The sequence below is a fragment of the Atta cephalotes genome (assembly GCF_000143395.1).
Source record: "Atta cephalotes unplaced genomic scaffold scaffold00014, whole genome shotgun sequence".
NCBI classification, from domain to species: domain Eukaryota; kingdom Metazoa; phylum Arthropoda; class Insecta; order Hymenoptera; family Formicidae; genus Atta; species Atta cephalotes.
In genome coordinates, this window is record NW_012130078.1 from 5,526,371 (window position 1) to 5,538,384 (window position 12,014).

At 35.2% G+C, this 12,014-nt stretch overlaps 1 protein-coding gene across 1 annotated transcript in view; it reads right to left on the bottom strand.

The window, feature by feature from the left end:
• LOC105617921 (fasciclin-1) overlaps positions 1-12,014 on the bottom strand; it is a 148,946-nt gene that overhangs the window by 49,008 nt on the left and 87,924 nt on the right. Inside the window, exon 8 of the mRNA XM_012199456.1 lies at positions 551-559. Within this exon, the coding sequence (XP_012054846.1) occupies positions 551-559 (9 nt within the window). The remainder of the gene's footprint in view (positions 1-550; positions 560-12,014) is intronic.

Consider the following 12,014-nt stretch of genomic DNA (forward strand, 5'->3'; position numbering starts at 1 on the left):
AGAAAGAGAGAAGAGAGAGAAGAGAGAGAGAGAGAGAGAGAGAGAGAAATATCAAAAGAGACAGATAACGAAAAGGATGATGGAAGGAAAGCAGAGAATAGAAATAGAATGTATTGCGAAAAATGAAGAGATCGAAAATGATGAATTGTGTGTGAGCGTGTGGATGATGTATGTAATGTGTACATGTATGTATCACCACAAAGTAACGAATATAAAAAGACTTGAAATTCGTATCTTTTTATTTCACCTTTACCCGCATTCATCCACATTTCAATTAACATACAGAATATTTTTTAAAAAAAATATGTAAAATGCATTCTCTTCGTATGGATTTTAAAAAAGAGTCAGAAAAAGCTCTTTGATGCGCAGATACACGAAGATTTATTATGATCATGAATCCGCAAGCCAATACGGGAACTTTCGAGAGACATTCTGTACAATTATGGTGACACATTGATGTGACGGCGATCCGAATGAATGTTTCAGAGCGGTAGAAAAAGAGATAAGGGCGGTAATAGAGAGTCTAGAGAAAAAGGCGGTGGCGAATTACCTTGAAGGACTGCACAGAGAAACCAGAAACCAGGGTCGGTCCATAACATAAGAAGCGAACAGAAAACAGAAAAAGGTAAACTTGTAATTAGGTCGTTCGCTGTAAGAGACACTGTAAGCATGTCATTTCCTGCCGAGAGGGTGGGCTGGTTGTGAGAGAGCTGGAGCGCGGGGGCGAGGGTGAATAGAGTCTTATCGTGTCTTTCTGGTTGATCGATGGATCCAACGTGTGCTACCGAGTGCTGGAAGAACTTATGTTACAGGATGACACGAATGTCGCATAATGCATTAAATCTATTCGAAAAAATATGAGTTCCACACTTTAACGCTCCAACATTCAACCGCGATCATTACGTGCGGTCAAGGTTAATGTTTTAATGAAATTATGTAACCTTTCGTAATCATCCTGTAAATTAGAAGGAAATGTAAGTCGTTCTATATACAAAAGTATCAGGCTTCATAATCGAGAGAAATTTTTCGCGGCGAAGCGCGTTGATTTAATTTCTGATGAAACGCTCAAATAAAATTCGACAACAGGAAAATTTCGAAGAATGGAAGAATTGAAATTTGTCAAATTGATCAATTATTTGAATTGCGATGTAATGTGATTATTATTGATAATCGAAGATTTGTCATTTTGAACAGATGAATTCTATTGTTAGCACTGCAGCGAGTGATGTGCCGATGTTAACTTATTATTAAACGGACTAGTAGCCAATTAACTCGCAACGCGTTTCCCATATATATGACGTGCAAATATTTACCACACAATTTCTCTCAGTTACACGGCCGCAAGTACTGGCGTAATTTCGGATAAACGCGCGCGACTAGGTCGTCAGACATTATCGTTACCGTATTACTCGGTAACGATTACGTCATACGAACATTCAGCCGAAACACGAACACGATAAACTCGTCACTAATTAGCGATTGTTGGGGGTTAATTACGCCGGTACGATACACCATCGCATAGTTCCACAGTTTGCGCGAGAGATTCCTGCAATTCAGCTGTTGGCTCGACAAAAATGCAAAAAGAAAAAGAGAATATGTCGAGCATGGCCTCTGCACAATACAGGAATTTTAAATAATTGTATCGATTAAATTGATTTTAGCATTGTAAAAGAAATAGATGCAATCGCGTAATCTGTGGAATGCGAAATATGAGTATAAGGAGGACAGTTTCGATGATAGTATACTGTAAGGTGCGATCTTTGCAGATGTTTGAGTACCAATCGCAAGACGTATCTTCAGATGTTTTACGACTCTCATAAAATCATATCGCAAGTCAAGTTGCGCAGTCTGCTGCAATAATAATAAAATACAGACGAAGTTTATATATTGAATATGAGTAGGCAAATGACGGTCTTGTTTCTGACTGCTGAAGGAATAAGTATCATGTACGCAATTGTCTGAACTTCAGTAGTAATCCCGAAAAATTCTCACTTCTATAAAGTCAGTATTCATAGGCGATTCTTATTTTCACGAAAAGAATAAGATTTTATTAAAGTATCCAAAAATTTAACTAAATACAAATCTGAAAATAAATTTTATTGGACTATCAAGATAATTATGTACGATATTTAAACCGATTATTAGTTAAAATGTCAAAATTTTTCACGGTATCGTTCATCAGTTTCCTACAGTTTCCTACGTTTGAGTTTCCTACATAATTATTTTAAAATTAGTTCAACAAAATTATTTTATAAATCTGTATTTACTTAAATTTTTAGATACCGTAACAAAATTGTTCTTTTAGTGTAAAATTGTCTTAAAAACAATTTTGAAATATCAAAAATCAATAATAAAAGCATATTAGCTTAAAATATTACTTAAGACGCTCTTAAAATAAAAATTGATTATAAATACCGATCTAAATTTTATTTAATCTTTAAGTAGATGGGATGTTCAGAACATTTAAAAAAAAATTTTATTTTCTAATTACATTTCTTAATAATCTATATAGAGTTAAATTGATATTGTTTGTATCCTTATTAATTAGTCGGAATGTAAAAATGAACTTTAAGATTTCTAGGCAATATTTCTTATTTTTCTTTTATAGAAAAAGATTTTTTAAATAATTATATGTAGGATTCTATATCCACCTATCTATTAAAAGATTAAAAGCTTTTTCCTGATTATATATTATGATTAATGCATTCGGTGGATACGAAACGTTTAAAACGCATTCGGGAACGGATCGACCCCGACTGACGTCGACGGCGCGGAATTACACGTCGATTTCTAATTTCTGCCGAAGACAGAATTCGCACCGGCCGTCATACCGGTCGGCACGCGAAATTTCGCTCGAGTGAGCGGCTGTCTATTTTGGTCGCGACGAACCGATAATTAATTACGACACGAGGACCCGGAAAACGCGAAAATGTCAACTCGGTCGGCCGGCTGCGTCGCGATTGTCATAGCCGCGCGTAGACACGTTCTCGGGCTGCGCGCATCTCGCATGTCAGATGCACCCGTATACTGCATATAATATGCACACACAGGATATGTCCTGGTTTAACTTTTCAAGGGAATTACGCGTGAAACGCGCCACGGCGATGTGACGTTATCCCATTTGAAATGCGAGTAGGTTCTTGGAGATGCGTTGCTCAGTGATTCCTCTGCACAATGTTTAAATCTACTGGAAGCTGGTAATGCAGAAGTGAATAAAGGTTTCCAGAATTTGAATGTTAAAGCATTGAAGATGTACATGTACATATCTGACGGATCTCTTATTGTTCTTCGATAAAAAAATTATTAGATGATCCTTTGATAAGAGTTTTATCACTTGTAATTCGTAATTTCTGCTAGAATGTTTTTGTCGAATAAAAATTTTCACATGAAAATCCAAAATAGCTTGTCCCGGGTTCACTACATGATGTACTACAAAATTAATTTTACTATTTCTGTCAACGTAGATTTTAATCTCGATTCAACTAATTTTCTTTTTTTTTTTAGTTACAAGAATTAGAAAAAGACGAAAAATATGTTAAACTGAGATAAACTTAATCTACATTGGTAGAAACGAGCATAAGTAAAATAATGCAGGTGTTCTACGAATAATAAATTAGTATAACTCTTTTATTGTGTACTGATGAAGACTCAACCAACAGACAAACCGAAACATTCAGTTCTTTTGTTAAAATTTTCTAATGAAAATACGTATCAATTTCTGCGTTGACTTTCAGTGCTTTAATCTTTAATATAAAAATTTTTGACGCTTCCTGCAGGCATTTTCACGCACTTCATTCGGTATGTTACTTTTTATGCTAATGAGCAATTAGCGGACAACGAATGTCGATTTTCGCTTCTCATATCGATCGGCTACTATCGTTTGGTTTTAATTTCCTCTCTTGTTGTGAAATGACACGGGACACGTGCGCGATACATTTGACTGATGTAATTCGATTTCGAGCATGGTTGGGTTAAACAATAATATGTTAAAGGCTTGTTGTATCAAACGCGTGACGATTTTTACGTTATTTTTTTTGTCTCTCATCGGAGACGGTTACATCGAAAAGTATGTAGAATCGATGGTCCTTGTTGACCACGTCAAAATACCATTCTGAAATTTCGAACAAATATTTTGCCATTTTTTTTCCGAAAGAGGGCGAAAAAAACGTAAAACATTCTCTACTGCACGTGAAATCAATATTTTCTTCGTTTTCGCGATGTAACATGATTTTTATTCACTTTGTGTCAACAGATTTTTTGTTACATGTTTGCGCGTAGTAACGGGTTATCTAAAAAGTTTGCGTAACACGATAAAACCTTTACCGCGTCGATTATTCAATTTTTTTTTGCTGCACTACGTCGTCGGCATTAGTCGGAATGGAATCGCAAATTCAGGACGCAATCTCGAATGTATAAGGGAAACAGTGGCGCCGGGAAACAGACGCTTAAAAAAAATACGTGGCACTTAATGCGACGGCACGTGCATTTTAATCCGTGATATGACCGAATCAAATAATAACCGCGCGACGAGAATCGTTTATGCTCACACCTGACTGTCATCAAACCCGATCAATTTTCCATTACTTTCCCTCTCATTGATAACGCTTTGCGGTCCCATTTCGACGATCGTCGCTTCATTCGCGAAAATCTCTCGTGCCGCGCGCTGAGATGTATTGCCTGGATTTTTTATTACTCTCACGCTCACACGTAGGATGCATTTTATGGGCGCATTAATTCCTTTTTATCGCCATTGACGAAATATTGTATGCGATCCATTACGTGCTTGCTCATTGATGCCTGCATTTATTAGTCTTAATTCCACCATATTTTACTCGCGGAAAAAGAATAAATGCTCGCAATTTTATTACAGATGTAATTATCTTTCTTTCTCACGAAGATTAGAAAAAGTCATTCCGCGAGACTTACAAAAACTGTGTATAAAGAAACTTTGAATAATTTCGCGTGCGTTTTACAATCTCGAAAAGTGGATGCAGCAAATAAAAATATAAACTAGTTTCCGTTTTATTGTATCATTATTTTAATGTCTCATGTTCAATGTGTTATACCGTTTATTTGCTACCTTCATTATCGCGCGCGAAGCACAATCGCAATTTTCTTTTGTAGAAAATTATATACACGCCTCTCGCACGGAGATTAGAGAAATAATCCCGCGACTCAAAAGAACCGGTTCCGCTGTGTGGAATAATTTCACGTTATCACGCGTGCGTTACTCGATCTCAGATGGAGGATATGAAATTGCATGGAGGATTATCAGGCGAGTACACGTCCGTTCAGCGAATTTTCCGCGCGATCGTGCTGAGACTGCGAGTCCCGCTGAATTTATACGTGGTGAGTGACCCGAAGCGGCTGCGCGAGATCCCGAGTACATTCGTGTCTTCCTGTCGATCCTTTATTATTCGCAAGACCGAAGAAACCGCGACTTTCCTGGCGAATTTTGCGACCGGGAAATCCAACAGCTGCGCGACCCACTTTCGCAACAATGACAATTTGACGAGCTGACGGGGCGTCACCGGAATGAAACACTTAACGGAATGCAATGCCCGACATAACGAATCGATAACGCCACCGGCTAGAGTGTCACGATATAGGCGATTGTCGCAACGGAAGATTTCCGCGAATGCGAATTGCAGGCGGGATTATATTCGCACGAATATTGATTATTTCGACGGTTGTCGAGGAACGAACGATCCGGAAATTGATGGATTTGAAAACGTGACCATTCATCAGTCTCCATTTGATATCTTGATATCTTGAATTCTTTTAGATATGCAAAAATCCACCAATTGTGTCTGTAAAAACTACATTTTTCTCCTTCGGATTTCCAATTCGGATGTTAAGTACTTGTCGTAATAAAATTTTTCACGCATTGATTTATGTCATTACGTTTTTTTAAATCGATAAACTAAATGTCCCAGTAATCGGACATTTAAGCGTAGGTTGTTATAAATAATATAATTTATATATTAGAAAGAAGTTTTTAATATAATATTTGTATTCATTTGAAAACTCAAGACTCCCTTCAGCAAGGAACAATTATTTGAATTTACTTATAACAATTATTAATTAAAATATTTAAATAAGTAATAGAATGCGTCAATGTACAATGGCCGGTTGAACACTGAGATGTAATTGTCTCAGTGTCCGACCACAATTAGAAAATTAGTATGCTGACAGGAAATAATAATAATATAAATAAATATAAATATAGTTTAATTAGACAAAAGATAATTAATTCAGATTGATCTTTAGATAAAAAGATAAAAAGTATTTGAGACTAATATTAATTTAAATAAATAAAGTTTTGTAACTGTTCGGACATAGATACTGTCCGATCCCAGTGACTGGATATGTAAGGCCTTAAAGATCAATTTGAATTAGTTATCGTTTATCATTAAACATCTATTTATATTAATATTTCTCATCAGCATACTAATTTTCTAATTACGTCTCAGTGTCCAACCGGCTGTCCGGCTATTGATATATTGACGTATTCTACTTAAATATTAATCCGGATTAGAAGGTTTTTAATATAAATATTTGTATTTATTTGAATACGCAAGACTCCCTTAAGCAAAAGATTATTTGAACTCACTTATAACAAAATTAAAATATTTAATTAATAATTGTTATAAGTGGGTTCAAATAATTTTTTTTTGCTTTAATTAATTAAAAATCTTCTAATCCGGTTGAATATTTAAGTTAATTAGTCTCAAATATACGCTTTTTAAAACGTAATATTATAATTTAATTGTAATCTTTAAACACAATTAAATTATAATATAAATTATAATATAATAACAGTAATAAAAAAAAGCATTTGAGATTAATAATAATAAATTTTGTGTAAGTATCCGGTCATTGGAATGTTTACTTTATATCTACTTTAAAAGAATAATTTTTCACATTTTACGGGGAGGGAGGGGGGGAGATAAGTTTCTCTTTATCCAATAAAAAGTTTTTTTTTTTCGGTATGCACGGATCGAATCTACCTCATTCTTAATTCTCATTCCCTTTCTCTATCGATGATGTTGAAGCCCGTTATCAAGCCGTAGCTTTTGCTCAATGGTTACACTCGCTTACAAACTAAACTGATTCCCTGCGCTAACTGTGTGCGCAACCAAGGGAGCGCAATAATTCAATGAGCAAGTACGGGTACCTGAGTCTCGTCGTGAACGAGCAAGTAGGCCGTTTTGAAGTGACTCGTTGTACCGGAAGGCCATAATGAAACCGCCCGCACATACTCCATCGTGACGATGAAATCTTTAACCGTCAAATTAACGCTGCGAGGGAGGCGCAATGCGCACGTGCGTCACAAAAGAGGTAGCTATATGACTTCCTCGTTAGGAAGCGAATGAGAAAAAAAATTAAAAGGATCCGTAAATCAATGATTATATTATTTCCTAAATAAATAAATATAATATCGCTCGAATGTTTGCACCGCAAAATAATATATCGTAGTAATGTGACCAATAAACGAGTACAATAAGGTGTTCGAATTATAAATTATTTAATATGTATATTGAAAATATAACATAAATGTTTCGACTCACAGAGTCTTCATTAGTATAATAACTGTAAAAATTCAACTTTTCGTTCTGGCGTGTAAAAATGTAATTGAATATATGAGAAGTGATTATATTATTTCCTACATGGTTTTTTCCTGTTTCTTACTTGATTTTTATATGATTATTTAAATATTCTTTCTCTTTCTATCTCTCTCACTATTTTTTTGTCATGTCACTTTTCGTTTCTCTTTTGCTTATTCTATTTCATCACTCCTATTTATTTTATTTTATTTTATTTTATTCACCTTCGTATAATATTTTTTTCTAAATTCCTGTACTATTTGTTTATTAGTTTTCTCATTTTGTGTTTTCAAGCTTGATTGTTTTTATTCACTCATTCTGTGTGTTCTTAGGATACTTGCCCTAGAATAATACATTTTTTATCTCATTCTCTTTCTCTTTCTTTCTTTAATAAAACTCTTAGCTATTACTAATATTATTTCTGAAATTTTTAGATTTTAGAACACATTAATTTACTCAAGTGTTAAAAATTTATTATTTATCAACTTTGAAACGTCAAAATTTTGTAAGATTTAGAAATCAGAAATTCGTAATATCAGCTTTTAAATATTTATAAAATTTCTCGAAGTCTGAATCCTTCATTCGTTGATTGACAGATCTCTATAAATTCGATATAGCCCCAAGGAGATCGTATACAGACGGATTCTCTCTCGTACTCCGGCCTGAAATATTCGGATATTCGGATATCCTCTTCGGAAGATGCGACTTCGGCACGTTAGTTGTCGAATCTATAGTACATCGAGCACGGTACTTTTGCGAACGAAACCGATTTGGGCGTCTCGTTTCATTTCAATTTTTCGACGGAAGAATTTTACTTCTGCACACGAAGGGGATTGGATAACGCTGCTGGAAGATTACGGTCGTGATGAAGAGATGCAAAGGCGATCGGCTCGAGGAAGGAGGCGGCTGTAAACGATCGCAGGCGGCCGCAAGTCGAAGCGACTCGGATGCCATAAGACTGGAATTATTCTGCATAATTTCCGATTAGTGTCTCGTCCCGAGGAATTACAGTTACTAAGCTCCTTCACCCCCTCTGGAATTTCGCCGACTGCCTCTCGCTATTCTCGCGAACGCCACGCTATCGAGCTTTCCGCGGCATCGTTTCCCATTCTCTTAAAGGAGAATTCCGTTCCGCGCCGAATCCTTACAGGCTCTCCTCTTCGAACCGGTGTTGGTAATCTCAAAGTGTTTAGCAAGCTTTTCGTCTGCGTTTACAACGTGATTCTCTTTGTTTAGCTGCACAAGAAAATGAAATTATTCATAACGTCGAAGTTCTGTGTGATCTTAGAATCTTGGAGAACATTTTCGTCACGCTAAAAGCTTGCAGAGGCGTCTCGCATCAACGAAGTCATTTTCTTATGCAATTATCGCGAGAGTATTTAAATCCAATAGCGTTTGACAGTAAATAACAAATGCATACAATAAAAATCTGTCTAATAAAGTTTAATATAATTAGATGACGATTAATAAAAATGATAGTTAAACATTGAGAGAAATCTTATATTTAGTCAAAGTGTATCTTAGTGCTTAAATATTTTCATGTGAATTTATATACATATCTGATTTTGCAACTACGCTTCGAAAATTCTTTTTTTTTTTATTAAATTGAAAAGCAATAATTTTTTATGCTACTAAGCATCTTCATAAGAAATGTTAATAACCTAGATAGTAACGAGAATCATAAATTGCGAATAATTTATTCAAGACTGGAAAAGATTTCGTCGCGCGATTTGCAGAATCAAATATGAATATAATTCACAAAAATATTTAAGCACTAAAATCCACTCCGATCGAAAAGAATTTTTTTTCTTGTTAAATTTCAGTCTTATAACTTTTACTTATAATAATATCACAGAATTTTTGTCTTTAAAGAAAAGACATTTTACAGGACCGAGGAATCCAAAAGTTTCTATAATCATTCCACGTGCCGATCGCATTTTTCCACATATTCCGTAAGTATGCTGGAAAAAAAGAAAAAGAGAGAGATGCTTAGCGTGCGTTCGAATGGTTAAAGTTATATCTTCGCCTAGCGCAAGCTTTCGGTCTCGTTCTCGAGGGAGAGCCATGCTCGACCGCGAACACGTCCGACAACGTAAAACTTTCCGACATCTAGCAGTGCGTTTTTCCTTCCTCTGCCATCCTCTCCGAGGATGGTCTCTCTCTTTTTCGAGAAACGCGGGGGAGAGCTTAAAGATTTAACACCGGGGAGAAAAAGTTGTCGGCTGAAGCGACTGTGCAGCACGCGCTCATAAACGATCAACTTTACCGGGCACCGCTTTTTTTCATGAGACTTCCGCTGATTTTCCTTTCTCCGCGCAGAAGAAGAGAACTTTGCGGAGCAACATTGGACGCGACTCATCGCGACGACTCTCTTACTTTCGCGTCACCGCGCACCGCGGAGGAACGATCACGTCGGGGATGTTTGTATTATTGCGATAGTTAGACGTTCGGCGGAAACGACACCGTGAGAAAGTATCTTCGACTGCTTTCTTGTATCCAAAGAAACGTTGAACTAAGATTAGAAATATCCGATAGAAAAATTCGCGCTTCTTTTCGACATTGGCTGCATTCAGCAGAAAAAGCAGCTTTGCAACTGTTGTAAGATTCTTCGATATGATTAGAGAAAAAATATACGAGAAAAAATAGTTTGGATGATTCAGTAAATCTTGCTGCGCGAGTTCAACATCTATAACTAAAAAGATTTTATGATTTAACAAAGAAGTTATGTTTGTAAGCAATTATCAATTCGGCTACAATTCTTTGCTACAATGACAATTGTTAATGTAATAAGTTTTTTTTGTTATAATAGCAAAAGTATGCACCATTTTACAATAGTTCGCATCTCAATCAGTTTAACCCCCACACAATATTTAAAAAATATATTTTAAAAATATTTATCTAATATTTTTACATTAAATAAATATTTAACAAATTTTTTAAAAATATTGTGTATATGATTGAGATATTTTGTTGAGCTATTTGGTTATCCGAAAAGTTCGTGCCGACTAACCTATATAATTTAATAAATGTATACTAAAATTTAAAATTCTGCGTTTCAATTTTCTTTCAACATCGGCACGAACTTTTCGGACAATCCAATATATATTGGATTTTGATTTTCGTAGAACGTTATCTTTGCTGTATTAACAGATTTGCTGTTCAATTACAACAAATGTACTTATCTATAATCGTTAATTTTATTCAACTATACAATTTTGCTAATTTAACACAGAAAAATAGCAATTACGGTTGTAAATTTGAATCAGTGAATTTTTAGTTATTGTTTTAACAAATTTTTTTTTTCATGTAGCTTTTGCTTAGTTTTTTGCCGGATCTATAAATGTTTAATTATATTAAGAAAGTTTAAAACAGTTGCAAAGCTTCTTTTCTTCTGAACGTAATCATTCAAATTGCTACGATAACTAAATATTTTGCTTTTATTTTCGCTATATTTATCATTTAAGATTACATTTTTTAAAACAGAATGTTTTTTGTTAATCCCATATCAATTAATATAATTCGTTTAGACTTTCTTAAAAATTGAAGCTTACAATAATTAATTAATCAATTCGCTTTTTTAATATTGACCTGTAAAATTTGCATCTTAAAGATATCTTACGATTGGTACTGTGTCAAATATTATTACTCGATAATTCGATATATACGTGCAAGGCGATCGATACTTCATTCTGCTTGGTATATCAATATTAATAAAGCAGTTCCGTTATTTGCAGATTATAAGTTTGAAGTTCCTTTTTCAGGACCTCGAGGAATATCAGTAAACTCTCGCAAGGTTCATTATTTATAGGAAATACTGAAAGGGAACGTTCGTATGAGAATTGGCTAAAAATAAATTTATAATTAAAGGCTGTCAAGTACGGAACTCCTTTGACGTTTCACTCGAGAAAAAGTCTCGATGTAAGAGAAAGTATAGATAAACCGGTCTGGTGTATTTATAATATTTGCTATAGATAATCGATGTTCCAGACTATCGAGGAGAACTCCTCCTAAACTCTTTGTTGTGCTGCAGCGTTTCGATCACCTTGCGTATACGTGCATGTACAAATACGTACGCACGAAAGAGCGTGTAACTTTCGGGGTGACGTGAACAATGCAAGTTGGGACGTAGAACGAAGGTTGGGGGGAGGCTGGAGAGGGCTACTCGCAACTCGGCAAAGTACAAGGAGCGAATAGACTCAGAGATTCTATGAGCATAAGATGCTTGCCAAAGTAGCAAGGTGAGCAAGTTCGCTGTGTGGATACAGGCGAGAGAAGGGGTCGCAACGAGATTCAAAGCGCGAGATAACGCCGGAGTAGAGCACCTCGAATTCTCGATAGTAGGTATATATGTGTGTGTGTGTATGTATATATATATATATATATATATATATATATATATATATATAT